Here is a 16,847-nt window from a genome sequence, read left to right as displayed (position 1 = left end):
ATGGAGCGACGCGGTGGTGGTCTGTGTCCGCTGCAGAAACTAGAAACTGCAGCGTCTAAACAAATAATTGCCTCCCACAAGACCGTATGGAGAGGTTGATATTAGGCTGGAGAAGAACACCAGGACACAAGTAAAGGCAGAGGCGTCATCTCAGCCACACTGGGCTCAGCGCACCGGCTGCCACGGCTTCTGACCGCTTTTCCAGCATAGCGACTTTAAAAAGTGAGATTGGTTTTACCTTGAATTCCGACTTTAAATTAAAAAACGTGTGCCTTGGAGGCAATCGTTTACCTTGACCACGCTTTTATAATTATAATTATACAATGCATGCTATTTGATTGGTACGTTCAATCAAAGCGTCTTGCAATGTGCATACATTTACAGGCCCCCAATCAACTTTTATACAGATTTTAATTTGGGCATGAATCGTAGTGAATCTAAATTAATTACTTACAAATTGTAATACAAACTATCGATAAACAATTCAATGTAGGTGTTTTCCCCATGGGTATAAACCAATATCTGATACACATGGCAGTGCGGGCGGCAGCGATGAAGACTCTCGTATCAAACTCCTACTGCTAGTTGCAGCGGTGATGTCACAGTGCGAGTGTGACGTCACATGGTCTACAGATAGGACGTCGGATGCCTAGTGCAGTGAAACAGGACCAGGGAAGTGTAGTGCACTGAGCAGGACTGTGGATGTGTAGTGCAGTGAGCAGGACTGTGCATGTGTACTGAAGTGACATCAGGACAGGGGATGGTTAGAACAGTGACAACAGACGCACTTTAACGACGTTGGCGTGGTTTTTGTTATTATTACTTTGTCAACCTCTGCCAGCCTGTATCTGAGGAGCGAGCAGTTGTGTTGTGGTAGAAAAGATGCCTGCCAGCTTATAGAACCTGCCCCTCAATGTGTCCAAATATCTCCCGCTGCCGCTCCCACTGGGGCAGCCAAATGAGAAGTAGGAAAGATATTGCTTCTGCGAGTGAGCACTGGGTGTCTCTCGATGTTTGTCTTTCTGTGCGTGTGTGTGTGCGTGTCTTTCTGTGTGTCTTTCTGTGTGTGTGTGTGTGTGTGTGTGTGTGTGTGTGTGTGTGTGTGTGTAGAGAGCCTACTGTGATGGAATGTTTAATTACTAAGGGGGTCCCCCTGCCCCTTGTGAGACCACAAGGGGCAACCACATACATACACACACACACACACACACACACACAGGATCCTGTTTGACACTGTGTCTTTCTGTGTGGGTGTGTGTCTGTCTTTCTGTCTCTCTATGTGTGCCTCTCTCTAGGTGTGTGTGTGTGTGTGGGGGGGGGGGGGGGGGTTCTAGGTGTACACGTGTCTCTAGGTGTGTGTGTGTGTGTCTGTAGGTGTGTGTGTGTGTCGCTAGTTGTAGGTGTGTGTGTGTGTGTGTGTGTGTCTCTAGTTGTGTATGTGTGCGTTCGCGGAGAGAGATACTCCTGTGATGGAATGATTAAATATTCAGGGGGTCCCCCTTCCTTATGCCTTATGCCCCTTGTGCTACTGGGAATGCCCCCCACCACACACACACCCACCCCCACCCCAACACACACACCAACACACCCTCACACCTCCCATGGATCCTGGACAGCAATAATTGATGGATGCACAGATGTATGGCATTTGTCTTTCTACAGTACAGAAGAAATCATCCCATGAATAAACCCACACATATCCTGCTACATCTCACACACAATCAACACAATATACCACTATGCACCATACATCACACATCCTGTATATGAGCTATCGCTGATAGCTTTTCTGATGCATTGTAGGATAGCAGGATGATACATTAGACGCGATCATCAATGGCGGGAAGATGAGCAAAATGTCACTCACCCAAAAGTACAGGACTTCCAGATGGTCACTTCGGGGAACAACTTGAGTCGGCCTACATCGGGACTCGGTTAGGCAGGGCGATAGACGTCAGCCGTACTTGGGGACGGGGAACGGGATGAGGGTTGCGGTGTTTCCGATTTCCCAGGCTCGATAAGTAGGATCAAATCGGTTTACCTGAGAGAAGGGTTTCAACGGAGCGGATGCAGCGTCCCGGTCTCTGAGTGACAGACCTGTATCCTAGGATTTCACGGGGACTGATCGGTTCCATGTGCGGCTATACCTCCGCATCATCCCTTAAGCAAAGTGTCCACGCCAGTCTTAGTCCATAGCTTAACAGACTTCCAATGGTGCTGCTCACATAACGCTCGAGTCCATAACTGAGGAAGAGTGATCATGCCTCGTAGCTATGGTAGCAACTCTCCCGTGTCTCTCCTCCGCCTGCACCTCCCGCATCAACTCTCTGCCGACACACACACAATCCGGCGGGATCTCGGTGCAATTACGCGGGGAAAACGTTGAACAGATCGTATCTTTTAGACGGAGAGCGGTGCTTTTCATGTTCAATCGTTTAATTTAACGCAAGGCAGAGTGAGACTCCGCGTCACCAGGTGTCGTGTGTTACCTCGGAGTCTCAAGTGGTGGGCAGACAATTGGGTTTTGGGTTTCATCTGACAAGAAGAACAGTTTGATCTGACAGATATAACCTGCTACGCTGGTCCTGGTGTAGGTTTCCACCGCACATCGTGACAAATCGACGCAATGGCGTTTAGATTAGTGCTATACCGAGAGTGGATAAATACCCTGGATGTGCCCGCTGTGTACGGCGAGGTGGGTTTCCATACGATCCGTGCGCATCGACCCTACGATCCGCCAGCAGAGAGCCGCGTCCACCAGCAGAACCATGCCACGCTGGGTATTAAAGCGCGCATATATAGCAGCCCGAACCTCCGGAGTGGCGTCACCAGCGGTCGGTGGCGGCGGTTCGAGCGTGTTCTACTCGCCCCTTGATTGGCGCCGAGGCGGCGACTCCTGGCATGCGTCCGCAGTTCATCCCGCCGCGCGGAGGAGGAGGAGGAGAGGGGACGCAGTCTCTAACGTCCAAATTCATCGCGTAAAATCACCGGAGACGGTCGCCGAGGTCTGTTTACCCGCGCGTTCCTCTCGTGGCCATCGCAGCTCGTTTTTGGGGGGCTATCTGTGGTTGTGCATGGATCTGCGAACAAGACGCTCGGCAGAGCTCGAAGTCGCTCCCTCAAGGGCGGAGATGAGCGTTAAACGGAAACCAACGCCTCCGTACCACGGCACCGTGCACTTCTTATCAGTTTGTCGAGAGACAAGGAAAAAAACCTTGCAGGGTGGGGAAAAAAAAGAGCTATATGGTGATGGTAATCGAGTTCTGATTAGTTTTGAAAAGGCAATTTCATTCATTTGTTTCCAAAAGCCGGCCGCCAGGGCTGTATATAAATCCTGTGCTTTAATGTTACAAATGTGAAATCCCTGAAATTCAGCAAATCAACAAAATTCTGACTCAAAAACCTTATCCTTTCTAGATTCAAAGTATTTTTTGTGCAATCCAATGCAGGTTAGGCCTGTGTATTGTTTTTATGCACAAGTTAAATTTCTGCTGCAGAGGCCCATCAAATCACAGCATGAGATTCTCACATTTGGAGAAAAAACAACATGGGATTCGGTAGGCCTACTGCAGACCACACAATAAAACAAGAGACTATACCAGATGTTCTGCCTTCTCCATCAATCTCACTCATTCGCCCGTTCACTCACTCACAAGCCCATCGCCATGGAAACTGATGAAATAACAGAGGGACTAATAACAGGGGGAGATTAAGCCATGAAACGACAGACATCGCAGAGACTGGTGCAAAACAATGCAGTCAACGATCACACGATGTCATTAAAAAAGATCCGCAATAACTATGTAGAGCGATGTATGATGGAGTACATGGTCAGAAAATAGGCAAGAGAGGGAGAGCGCGAGGGAGAGGGAGATGAGGGGGGGGGGGGGTTGTACAGCGCAGAGTACAGCACGGACTACACCACCTACACGCATCGCCATGGCAACTACCATACTAGAACAAGTGAGGATACAATCACACACACTTCCCTTCCTGGTCTGAAAGCTGTGGCATTAAACGCATACATAGTACTGCTGTGTGTGTGTGTGTGTGTGTGTGTGTGTGTGTGTGTGTGTGTGTGTGTGTGTGTGTGTGTGTGTGTGTGTGTACTATAATAAAATGGTTTCAATTACATCATTTGTGAAGGTGGAATATTTAACAATGGAAGTTAAATGAAGCCCCAAGGTACTGTCCGTAGTTCCACCTTTTTCCCAATCACCGGGTAAAAAAAATATGGAGCATAGCCTACAGTTAAATCTGAGGCACGGCCAAACAACGCCTTCTCTGCGGGGGAGAAAAGGAGGAAGCCTTGAGAAGGAACGAGATCCGTCTTCAAGAAGCTCCGCAGGAGTTTAAAAATAAGTCGATGCACAGCGAAATAGGTTAAATGAAAAGGCATTTACAAAACTCGAACAAAACACTCAATAACTCATTTCAAATATTACGTCCGGGCCTCGGGAAGTCTCACATCACAAATTGTTTGGAGAAGGAATGCAAAAAGATCCTTCAGAGCACTAAAAGGCATTTGGATACATAAAAAAAAACAAGGGTGCTTAGATAATTATGAAAAGCGTAAATGCCAATGACAAGCTTAGCTGTGATTTTGACTAATGAACGATCCGTCTGAAATCTGCTTAGCTCCGGCGGTTCTCTGCAGGTCTTTTTCGGTTGTTTTTTGCGTCACCCTTGGCCTTATGATGCGCAAGCACATACATCAGCAACTTCAGAAACACCAGCGTTTATTCAGCAGCATTCTGTCTTCGCAAACACAACGGCAGGGTAATAAATCCCTGGCCTTCATCACGGCGTGTTGATGTATACGTTTGGTGTTTTGTTATTTTATTCCTTTGATGAATGAGGAACAAGCTGTAAAAGACAGCCAAGCTCAACGAGGAGAGAGAGAGAGAAATATTCAGAACCTCTAACAAACCATCCTTTGAGTGTTAAGTGTTTATATTATTGTATACCTCCTTTTCCTAAGAACTGTTAAAAGAATGTTATTATTGACAATGACTGAGAAGGATTCTGTCAGACTTGTTTTGTGGTTGTTGTGAAAATGGGCCATAATTAAAATGGATTCTGCTAATTGAAATATCATTTATTTCAGATTGCTTTCTTCTAACAAAAGTATTATTCCATGAGCAATAGCGGGATAAAGAACATGCACCTTTGACCTCAATATTACGTTTGTTTTATTCATAACATTTGAAAGTCAATGGAAGCATTAGTTCCACGATTGGACGTTGAAACAGGATGCTCATCACCGGGACTCCACTCACCCCTTTCCATTTCCACATTTAAGTAATTAATGGAAGAAAGTCACGAAACGCCACTAAGGACAACGCCTTACCCTTCTGCCCCTGCAATAAAGTCTGTCCATTTAAAGTCTTGTTTCCCCCCCCCACCCCAGGTATAAAAACACACAAAACAAAAACAAAAGGAACACGAAAATACCACCGTGGTCGGACCTAGGTGTCCGACCACGCCTAGCTCACCGCGACGACCTCGCCTCTGTCGCCACGGCGACAGCGCCTATGTCGCCACGGTGCCCTGCTTGACTGCCATCTTCTGCCGTACGCCCTTGGCAGCGGCCGAGGGCTCCAGCCCCGTCGTCGCGCCGACGGCCCCGGGGTTGGGGAAGCCGTGCGCCGCCACGTACTTGCGGTAGGCCTCGCGGATGATGCGGAAGGCGCGGGCGTTGGCGTAGGGGATGTCGGTGACGGGGTCGCGGTACAGCGCCGCCTTGTGCGTCACGGGGCACACCTCCTGGACGGGCGGCGGCGCCGAGGCCTGCGCCGCGGCGGGGAAGGCCGTCTCCAGCGCGTCATCGTCGCTGAAGGTGATGTACGTCCGCGAGCACAGGCCCCCCGGGGGGGTGGGCGTGGCCGAGGTGGTCGCAGGGACGTCCTGGTCCAGGCTGGGGGGAGGGAGGGATGAGAAGGGGGGTTAGTGGTGTTTTGTGGTTGGGGTGTCCCACGTGTCAGAGGCGGGCTGGGAGAATAGCGGGGGGGCTTGTCCCCGCCGCTCATGTTGGTGGTGTAAGGAGGGTTGAGGCTGGAGACCCTCGACAAGGACGTGCTCTGGGTTAGACGTCCAGCAGTGTAATCGGACGCACAGCCACTTTGAGGGGACTACAATTAAAACATTTAATAGACCAGTTAAACAAATACATGGAGGGCCAATGAGTGGCAACGCACCATTTTATAGTGTTTGTAAACCAACCTAAAGGATCAATTGTGACCAAAAGGTTGGACTTTTATCCAAAGTGATTTAGTATTGCCTTTCTGTGTACAGCAGACTGCAGGAGAACATGAAATAAGCTCCCCTATGCACTGAATCGAGAATCCGTTTGTGAATCAAATCGTGACCCCCGAGAATCTAAATCGAATGGTGCGATACCAAAAGAGTCCCGCCTCTCCCTGGTGGTGAATGGAGGGCAGGCTCGATTACGAAAAAAATCATAATCACAATTATTTTGGTCAATATTGAAACCAACGATTATTTTTGAGTTTGAAAACATGATGCATTTTTTCTGCATTTCCCTCCAAAAAAAACACTTTGCAAATGAGAACTTTGAAATTTCCCCTTAAAAAAAAAAATACTACAGAAAATGTTCAAATAGAAAATAATGCACAAGTGATTTAATGAATAAAATAAATACAGGGTTCTAATTCAAACAATCGCACAGCCCTAGGTGAGCGGTGTGCCTTACCCTTCCACGTCCACGTTCTCCTCCTTCAGGACCGAGTGGGACACCAGGGGCATGAGCACCGAGTGGTAGCGGACGGTGGGGCCGTCAAAGCGCCGCTTCTTGTGCACGTGCTTCTTCTTGTCCGCCTCCAGCCGTTCGTAGTTCTCTTCGGGGGGGGGGGGGAAGACAGTGTGTTTGATTCAGTGTGTAAAACGGATTTGATTTCAGCAATAGGATTGAAGTCTAGCGATGCAAATTTGGTTTCGTCATGATCACACACACACAGAGACAGAGACACAGAGACAGAAAGATGTCTTTCGGCTCCTCAAAACCACAAAACCAAATTTGCATTGCTAGACTACAATCTTATTGCTAAAATCAAAAAGCGTGATGTATACATCAGGTCTTGTTCAAACAAAGTGTCTCGCTTTGCCTTAGAAAGGGTACATTTCCATTCTTCTGCGATGGAATAAAGTCGACCTCCTTTCAGCCGTACTCCTATTCCCACTCTGGCAGTGGGCGCCTCCAGTTCTTCCTCACCTAGCGAGCGGATGTTGACCTCCGCCGTGATCTTGGCCTCGGCCAGCAGCTCGTCCTGGGTCAGAGGGCGGTCTCGGTGAGCCCCCCTCCGCCGCCGAGGGGCGTCCTGGCGCTCCTGCAGCCGCAGGTTGGTCTTGCGCGTGTGCTCGCTGGTGGACTGGCGCACGGACTTACGGGCTGGGGGAGGAGCAGAGCGACGGGTGAACACGGGGGTATACTATTTGTACATCTCCCTATTTAGCCGGTTTTAATTTTATATCTATTTTATTTCTATTTTAAGCACAGAAATACGAGTATGTCACACAAACATTTCACTGCACATCCTGCATGAGCATGTGACCAATAAAACCCGTTGAATCTTGAACCTTTGAGGGAGAAGGGGAGCAATTTGTTTTGTGAGCAATGGGGAAGGGCGGATTTGGTTCTGATGTGTAGCCCTGGTAAGCACTACTACTACTTTCCCAAAATTATTATGTTGTATAGTTATTGAACACGATCAATAGTTGATCGTGTTAGAAGAAAAACAGGTAGTAGAAAAACATTACATTCTCCTTTCCTTTTAGCAACGAGCATCTCTACATCACAGAACTGTATGAGCGCTTATAGATTAAATAATACCAGGCACTCCTACAGTGTCAAGACAGGTCATATTATGGGATGGCATTATGTCTTACTCTCCGCAAAGTCTTCGAACTCCACTGGTATCTTCCTCTTCAGTTCTACTTTGGTTTTCTCTGTCTTCTTCTGTTCCTCTGCCGGTTTCTTGGGCTTGGGCTTCGCAACCTTAATGGGTTCCTGGAATCGGCCACAAGGAGAAAAAAGGGGAACTATCACAAGATTTCCTTCTTTAAGTAGTGGAGCGACTCATCACAACAAAATACCATAAGATTATCCCTTGTCAACAGTGATTGAAACAATAAAAAAAGGTTATTAAAATGTGTGTAATCCAGAAAGAGGCATGTCGACAGACCACAAGACCTCTACAAATTCTGAAGCCCGGCAAATCCTCCAACGAGGGTCTTACCTTATAGGCTTTAGTGACGACTCGCATCTTCTTGCGCGGCGCGGCATCCTCCTGGTCGCTGTCGGGCTCGTCTCCCTCGTCGATGTCGAAGTCACTGTCCACCTCGTCCTCCGTGTCCGAGTGCTCGCCGTGGTACTCGTCATCCCCCGATTCCTGGGGGGCAGAGGGGTCAACAGGACTTTCACTGAACGGCCTTCCTATAATATCGTCACGGCTGAATGAGAGTATAGGACAAACTCCGTCCCTCCACAGTATATCCTGAGAGGGGGAGGATATTGAAGTTCTAGTCTAAGAGGACATTCGCAATATCATTTGGTTGGTGTAGTCGCAATTCCCTCCCAATTATATTCCACCCCAAGTGCCCTATTCGTCAAAATATAAGTAATCGGATTGTATTCAGTGGTGATGAATTCTCGTAGATGGCACCTCTGTTGACCTCTTGGGGTATCCTTTTTATATCGGCATGCCTTTGGTTTCACAAAAATCGTCGTTTGTTTTGTGTGAGCCACTTGCTGTCAGAAGCCTGTGGCGCAGTCAACATTTCCAAAGTGATTGAACGCTTCAGACTTATTAACCGAAAGATACTCATACATGACAAACGTCGATTTATGTCGAACCAACGGCGTGCAGAAACAAACAGGATGACCCAAGCTGACTATAGATATGCGTCTATTTGAGAGTTTAAAAGCCTTAAAACGCCTCCTGTGTGTACAGTGATAGCTGGAAGGGAAGACCTAAATGGTGTGCTCGTCAATAAGTAGCAAGTTATGACATATAGGTTTTAACTTTTAGGTGACAAAAAGAGATCCAGAGAGATGAGCAGTATACAATGCCATAAACCGTTTTGCTCATAACAGATCGCAAACTTGCTACAGTAAATAATTTAATGTGCCAGCTTTACTAATTTTACTCACGTCATTGAACCCGCCATAAGTAGTCTTGTAGAAGTCGTCCTCCTCTTCAGCATCGAGGAGTTTTGACATGCGATTCCCCGCAGTGTTGCGGGGTTCTCGGGCTACCGCCAGACTCATTGTTGTGGTGGCTAACACTAGCCAACAAGAGGAGAATAACGTCTACTAGAGACACTTTTTAAAGATTCACAGAGACTATCGTTTTGCTGTTGCACGGGAACAAGTGTCGCTCGTTTTCCGACGCACTTTGAATCTCTAAAAACAATCAAACCATGTGATTTAGGTGATAAGCCAGCGTTAGCTAACGCTACTCATAGCTCGTAGCGTTCCTGTTGTAGTAGTAGAGTATTTCCGGGTTGGCTCACGTGACGTTCGACTGAAGATACGCCCTCCTTCATTTCATGACGCGATGATAAACGTGCGCACTGTTTATGAATGTTTCTTCTCAGCTATGTCATCTACATGCTTATTGCATACATTGATACAGTTGATGTACATTATTTTATGGTTTTCTTCTTTATTCTTTTATTATTATTTTGTTCTTATTTTTCTTAATTACTTACTAGCTGTACTACCGTCCGTATTTATCTTATATTTTTTTATATCATATAGATACAATTACATTTTTTTGTTAAGATTTGTTATGAATAAATAATATGCAGCTCATGCCACACGCAATAGCCTACAACATCAATTGATTGAATTCAACAATCAAAAACTGTGTGTGATTGACTAAATGTAACATAAAGCTAAATGTTTTTATTCATTACGGACAGCAACATTGAGTATCTTTGTGACTCATTGAGAATAATAATTTATTTCAGCATCCAAGGCATTGTGTAAGATAATTCTGAGGTTATATTCAATCATGACACCAGAATCAAGAATCCACAGACACTTTACATTTATTTATTTATTCATTCATTTCGGACCCACGTCATCTTCCATTCTCCGAATGTGAAATTGGGAATTGAGGTAGCATGCTGTGATTTAGCTTACAGGTTATTTATTTATTTATTTATTTTTAATTTATTTTTACATGAGCTTCCTAAAGTGCATTCCAGCTTGTGGCAATTCTTAAAAAATAGTAATCAACAGTATTCATCATTTCAAAATATATCTAATGTTAAAATATTATTATTAGTATTTAAGTATTAGTATTCAATGCTAATGACCAACAGGAGGGGGCATGCATTCACCTATTCAGCAGCTCGGCCTATATGTAGTATGCTACAAAACGTTATATGTGATCGCACATCCAACTGTAATAACTGCAGCTGTTTTTCAAAAACTTGGGGCTAGCTTAACTTGCGCCCCATGAGATGATAACATGTTCGATCATTACCCGCTTTTCCTTCCATTTTAAATTAGTTTAGCCATATATAAAGACACAACCATCCACGTGATGTGTGTACAGTCAGCAGAAGCGTGTGATACAATGAATCACCTATATCAGCTTCATTGTGAACCTGCTGGACTCCCCATGGCCTTTCCCTCCGTTGTTGTTATTTGATGCTGCACTTCTCGGCACATATTCAATCGTGGCTGTGTGCTTGTATTGTCCCTTTCCTTTACTCCAGAGAAACATGAAAATAAAACAAATGGTAACCGAACTAAAGAACGAAAGAACCCCGATGGTGATCGCCACCGCCAGTGTTTTTACCTCAAATGGAAATGACTGGGTTTCGTTGAAAAGCAAGGAGTTTCGGGACGAACGAGAGAAGCCTCGCACTGCGAGGCTCACGCGAATGCTGTCGTTCCCCCCGGCATTAGACGCCAGGCAGACGTAAACACCGCTATCCCGCGCCTGTGCGTAGCGGACCTCCAGAGAGCCGTTAGCGAGGACCTGCAGCCTCCCGAAGGCCGACAGCTGAACACGCTGCGGGTTCAGCCAGCTGACCGACGGCGTCGGGTCGCCCTCTGCGTGGCAGTGCAAATGAACCGTGTATCCCTCGGCTGTCTGCACGTGTTGAGGTTTGCGGTTCACTATTCGAGAGCGGCGACAGGTAAATGGACCCGGGAGATCGACCTCGGCAAAGTCCATAAAGCTCCAGCCCTGGAACCGGACCTCGGTGGTGCACACCGGCGGCTGCCTGTCGAAGACGAGATGGACCCGCCTCCGCAGCACCCATAGCAGCCGACAGTCGCAGGCCAGGGGGTTGTCGTCGAGTCTCAGCACGCCCAGGCTGCTGGCCGAACCGAAGACCCCCTCCTCGAGCGTTTTCAGGAGGTTTCCCGAAACGTTGAGCACCTTGAACCGGGCCAGGCCGTGGAAGGCTCTGGGGTCGATGCGGAGCAGTTGGCCGCCCACCAGGTGGAACTCTTGGAGGCGCAGCAGGTCTCTGAGCGAGTTCCCACGCACGTACCGGATGGGGTTAAAGGACAAGTCAAGGTGCACAAGGTATACGAGATGGTGCAACGAGGCGTAGGGGACGACACTGAGGTTGCAGTGGCTTACAGTCAGGAAGGTGAGATTCAGGCCAAAGAGGCTGTTTCCCTCCAAGGTCTCCAGAACGGACCAATGGGAGATAACAAGCTTCTTGAGGTTCCCCAACCATCGGAAAGAATAGTTGGTCAGCGTGGTGAGGCCAAGCCGGTGAAAGCTGAGGGTCCCAAGCCCGTTCAGCGGTCTGAGTCCCTCGGTTGGCACCGCAGTCAGATTGCATCTGTCTACGTTCAACTCTCGCAGATTGGCCAAGCCTGCAAAGGCATGTGGCGAAACGAAGACCAGATCACTTCGGCCTGTGTCGATGCGCAGCAGAGACGGCAAGTCTTGGAAGGTGAAGTCCAGCAATACGAGTATCAGATTGTCCCGTATGTCCAGCAGCTTCAGTTGTGGCAGGCCTTTGAATGCCCCTGCAGGAATAACCCTGAGACGGTTGCGGGCGAGGCGAAGCGTGAGCAGGCTGCGGAGTCCCAGGAAGGCTTCAGCGTCAATCATCACTAGAGGGTTGTCGCTTATGTCCAACTCCACTAGCTGCGTCAACGTCTTGAACTGCTGGCTCACCAGGGTCTTGAGGTCGTTGTGAGTGAGGTTCAGAAGTCGACAGTCCTGCGGGAACCCGTCTGGAACCACCCCGAGCTGGCAGTCGGAGCAGTTGGCCTCCAGGGTTCTGCTGTTGCATTGGCAGGGTTGGGGACACGTCCAGGATGTGTCTTTGGTGTACACCACCCCGAACACCAACAGGTAGAGAGCCACCAAGCCTAGCCGCCACTGCACTCGAGGCGTCTTAAACATTTGGCGGCTTGCCTTTATAGCAAGACAAAGAAGATTGGCAACAGAAAATGTCCAACTATATGTGTCACAAATGACGTGCATGAAACTGTGTATTAATGCAACTGCAACACAACACAAACACAACATCACAGAGGCCAACATTTGGCAAGGTCTCTGAAAGGACCCTACTCCAGCTGGAATCGTTCTGTTAAACTACCCAATCACCCAATCAGGTTATGTCAGCATTATATGAAAATTGTATGCATGTCTACCATTGATAAAAAATGTAGCATTTGCCTGTGGAAGGTCATGGTATGCTTACCTCTTGGACAAACGCCAGTAGATTCTCATTACCAAAAACCTTTGGATGAAGGCAAGTCTTCCTAATAGAAGGACAAAATAAAGCAGAAAAGTCAACATTTGAAAAGGTCTGGTTACTGCTTTATACTGGAATGAAGAGTAAATTATGTGCAGTTATAACCATGACTGACCTTAGACATTTAATCAAAATGGGAATCATTGTGCAATAAAAGATAATACCTTTCTGTCGGGAGCAGCCAAAATCGATATAGGATGTCAATGTTTTGACGGATTATAAGCATGAATATAAAATGACTATCTCATCGATTCACAAAGCAGCAGCTACTCTCAAACTGTCTCAGAACTGAGAAGACATTTGCCATCTGCAGAGCTTTGGGTTGACTGTTTAATTAAATTAAATTAAAGTCTGTGGACATTCACGAGATATGAGCACGCAGCCACAGCTAATTTAGTCTCAGGCATATTGGAACTAAGGGCAGCTGCACTTTAATCCTTGATAAGGATCCTTGATACAGATAATAAACTACCAGATGTTGTTTTTCCTTCCACTGAGGATAAATTGTGCTCTATGACATACTGTTAGTTAATCCATCATTATCTCTGAGACGTGAACCTGTCCTTTTAAAGGGTGGTAATAATTGCTTAATCCAGTAAGCCTTCTGTCATTTATGGAGTTAACTCCAAGGATCAATACATGAGAGTCACTCCACAAACAAAGTCAAGGTACTTTGGTGATGTTATTAAAACGTCAAGTTTCTCAACTAAATTCAAACATGGAAGAATCTTCAAAAATACTTATTGTACAGAGAATCTATTAAAATGTTCTTCTGAAAGACCGCTTGAATTACTCATGTCTACCGAGCTAAATACCAAACTGCCAGTGACCGGCATGTGAAAAACAAACTCTGAAAAACATCAAAGTTATATCTGTCAGTTATTTGGTGAAAACCACTGCTGACTTCACCATTAGGGGACAGCACTTTCACTCACCAGGTAACTGAGGCATTATAGAATAGAAGGAACATTAGTCAAATAACAGGTGCATGAACAACATGGTTTTTGGTCTTTGTTGAAAACAGCAGAGTCTCATCTATGGACCGCCTAAATCAAAAGATTTAAATCAAAGAAAGAAAATAATAAATTAAATCATAATGTAGTTTAGTGAAGTTGTGAACCATTAATTAAAACAAACGGAAAGGCTTTTCAACTCACCCTTTCATCCATTGTGTAGAATTCCAGTTCTAGCAGCAACATGTTCAATCTCAGCATTTAAAATAGGGGTTATTTACTGCTAACACTTATTTAGAGTTTTGTTCTTCTTCTTCCTTCCAAAATGGTCTAACAACAGAAAAAAAATCACTGTGAACGCTGGCTCTTCTCTCCTAAATAACCTATCCCATAATAATACATACAAGGACAAACACACACAATGTGGCCAATGGAAAGAACGCCTAATCTTCAACAGCTAAGTAATTTCTGTTTTGTGTGTGTGGTGTGTTGTTATAACTCAAGTCTCTCTCTCTCTCTCTCTCTCTCTCTCTCTCTCTCTCTCTCTCTCTCTCTCTCACACTCTCTCTCTCTCTCTCTCTCTCTCTCTCTCTCTCTCTCTCTCTCTCTCTCTCTCTCTCTCTCTCTCTCTCTCTCTCTCTCTCTCTCTCTCTCAATTTCCAGCTCCATATTTCCTGGACAACCACCACCTGGTCCTAGATACACACACACTGGCAGTGGGGCACTCGTGCTGGGATGGTGGGGTTGGATTATGTACTCATGGATGGACGCGCTCCAGAATGCATGGATGGGATGGCGCGGGGCAGGTCCTGGGGGTCAGCCAAGTGAGGAGCTTTAGGTAACAGCAGATGGGGGGGGGGGTGCACACCCCCTTGAATCTGATTGGACACACCAAGTTCCACCCCTTCATCCTAAACTAGGATTGGCTACCTTCCCTGTCAGGTTAGGGTCTTCGTTTGAACTGTTTGAGAAGTGAACCGAATGACTCTTCACACCAGCGAGTGGCGGTAGTCTATATGAGTCGTCGAAAAAGGGACACTGGAACACCTAGGACTGCGGGTATATAAAAATGTAGAGATTCACATAAGGTTTATTTTGTAATATACTACCTGGAGACGCCCCTGCTACATTTGGGAAAAAACGATCACAACAGCAACATGTACGTGCACAGAAAACATAGATTCGGAACGAGTGGGCACACAACATCCTGCGGTGTGCAGACTCTTAAACTGGAACTGAATTTCGGGCGAGGTCACAATCGTTTTCACCGCATTTTTTTTTCACTTTCGTTGCTTTCAGTAGGTCATAGACTACCTACAAAAAAAGGGGAAGTAGTAAGTGGGCGTAGCCTAACGATAAAAGTTAAGGTCAACTGTGTTCTCAAGGCACACATTGTTGCATTAGGAATTCAGACATACAGCCCAAGCTGGGTATAATAATTCACTGACTATAGGCTTAATCTTTGAAGCTCTTCACTCATCACAGGGCCATGGTATTCGGGGGGGTATGGGGGGTGTAGCGTATTACAATGCAATCATAGAGCGGTGTATGCCAAAGTCCTGATCTCTTGCAGGTCGTTCTATGGTGTGCGAGGGAGCACATGAACGCTTCAGACGTAAGGACTTAATCTTATCACAGAGAAGTCGTAGGGAAAGGGAGCTTTGTTTGCCGACAGATGAGATTTGTAGCGTGGATCGGGTCTCATTCAATACACAGTGAGGTCAACCATACGCAATTCCTTACTGAGACAATGGGAGAATGAAAATGGATTGTATATTGAGAATTATTAAATCACAAACTATTCTGACGCTGAAAGTTGATGACATATTTGTTGGTACACTCTGCCAGGACTTCATAGGCTCTACATCAGACTATACACAACCTGATGAAACGGGCTTATATAGATAGAAAAATATACCAAGGCACCTGAGCCCTATCCTCCAAAAGTAGCATCATTGAGAGAGCCGACGTAACCAAGGGATCAGCGAGGTGTGCAATAGCTCAGCAGAACGAGCCATTCAATGGGGGAAAAGTGGGGAGAATCAGACAGCGGCCCTCAATCCCACTGAAAGCTCCAGCTATTGATGAGAAAAGCAAGCAAGACAATTAGAAACTCTCCCCCAAACCACTGGAGGAAGAAGGAGAAAGTCTCCAGGGATGGTACGGGTGGGCAACCGACTCACGACTGACGAGCGTCGTGACTGACGAGGTATTTTAGTGTTAAGTGTTTAGTTCTTCTTTAATTCTAATTGTGTAAACTTTAATTGTGACACCTTAATGTCTCTTATACTGAAATAAAAATCGGTGGACATTGTCAATGGAACAGGGGGGGGGACACTTGGGGAACCCTACAAAAACGCACAAGACATTTCATCTGAAACCATAACTAAAGCGCAGTGAGAGTCTCCTCCCGCTCCAGCAATACTCGGTCAGGTACTTCCTCCGGTGTCACCAAATGGCAGCTCACACTGACTCAGCAGATCGCCATCTGCTGCTTTTGGAAGCTGCGCTGATCAGCACTATACCCGGTCCTCTTTTTTCCCCTCTCTACCCCTTCCCGGGAGTCAGGAAGAGGAACGGATGGGTGACGCACGGCAGTAACAGCCTCAGCCAAACGAGAGACAGAGAGAGAGAGTTTGTGAGAGAGAGAGAGTTACATGGTGTATTCTCTGTCCTTCCCGCCCTTCCTGCCTGTTGGCTGACAACAGGGTGATTCTTGTTTGAGTCCAACACTGTGATCCAAAGCGATTGCTTATTTTACATATCTTCATTCGCGTGATTAAGGGTGCATCTATCGTCATCACTGCGAAATTTACTTTCGACTGAGGCGACGAAGGCTTGATTTGAATGAACGATTTGTAGCACAAACCAAAACTGAAACCGGGTATTGTTACCATAACTAACTATAAATAGTACCGTATTTTCCGCACTATAAGGCGCACTTAAAAGTCGGTAATTTTCTCAAAAAACGACAGTGCGCCTTATAATCCGGAGCGCCTTATATATGGATCAATTGGTTAATTGGCTGATCCATACTGGTTGTAAACGGCACTCTGTCAAAATGTTTCAGTATGAAAAACCAATAAAAACAATTTAATAATAATAATAAAATGTTTCACTACGACTACGATAAAG

The 16,847-nt window shown here is 46.3% G+C and overlaps 2 protein-coding genes across 2 annotated transcripts; both read right to left on the bottom strand.

The window, feature by feature from the left end:
- Nucleotides 1-5,168: 5,168 nt before the first annotated feature.
- On the bottom strand, nucleotides 5,169-9,495 carry vps72a (vacuolar protein sorting 72 homolog a). Its single transcript, XM_079748999.1, has 6 exons — nucleotides 9,170-9,495; nucleotides 8,256-8,408; nucleotides 7,906-8,026; nucleotides 7,232-7,408; nucleotides 6,713-6,857; nucleotides 5,169-5,917 (listed from the first exon to the last, which is right to left on the bottom strand). The coding sequence occupies exons 1-6, from the start codon at nucleotides 9,284-9,286 to the stop codon at nucleotides 5,533-5,535; spliced, it is 1,098 nt and encodes a 365-aa protein (XP_079605125.1). The 5' UTR covers nucleotides 9,287-9,495; the 3' UTR covers nucleotides 5,169-5,532.
- Nucleotides 9,496-10,613: 1,118 nt separating this feature from the next.
- LOC307085349 (leucine-rich repeat and immunoglobulin-like domain-containing nogo receptor-interacting protein 1) lies at nucleotides 10,614-12,545 on the bottom strand (the record flags this gene model as incomplete). Its single annotated transcript, XM_079750126.1, has 1 exon — nucleotides 10,614-12,545. The coding sequence occupies one exon, from the start codon at nucleotides 12,543-12,545 to the stop codon at nucleotides 10,614-10,616; it is 1,932 nt and encodes a 643-aa protein (XP_079606252.1).
- Nucleotides 12,546-16,847: the final 4,302 nt, after the last annotated feature.

The sequence above is a fragment of the Pollachius pollachius genome (assembly GCF_949987615.1).
Source record: "Pollachius pollachius genome assembly, chromosome: 13".
In the NCBI taxonomy this organism is placed as follows: domain Eukaryota; kingdom Metazoa; phylum Chordata; class Actinopteri; order Gadiformes; family Gadidae; genus Pollachius; species Pollachius pollachius.
This window is presented reverse-complemented; position numbering and strand designations above follow the sequence as displayed.

Bases quoted from the DNA above. Each gene is read 5' to 3' on its own strand.
- vps72a (XM_079748999.1), bottom strand. From the start codon at position 9,286: ATGAGTCTGGCGGTAGCCCGAGAACCCCGCAACACTGCGGGGAATCGC. The intron at 8,409-9,169 runs GTGAGTAAAATT...TCTGCCCCCCAG, and splicing joins CTTATGGCGGGTTCAATGAC to GAATCGGGGGATGACGAGTA. The intron at 7,409-7,905 runs GTAAGACATAAT...CTCCTCCCCCAG, and splicing joins GTTCGAAGACTTTGCGGAGA to CCCGTAAGTCCGTGCGCCAG.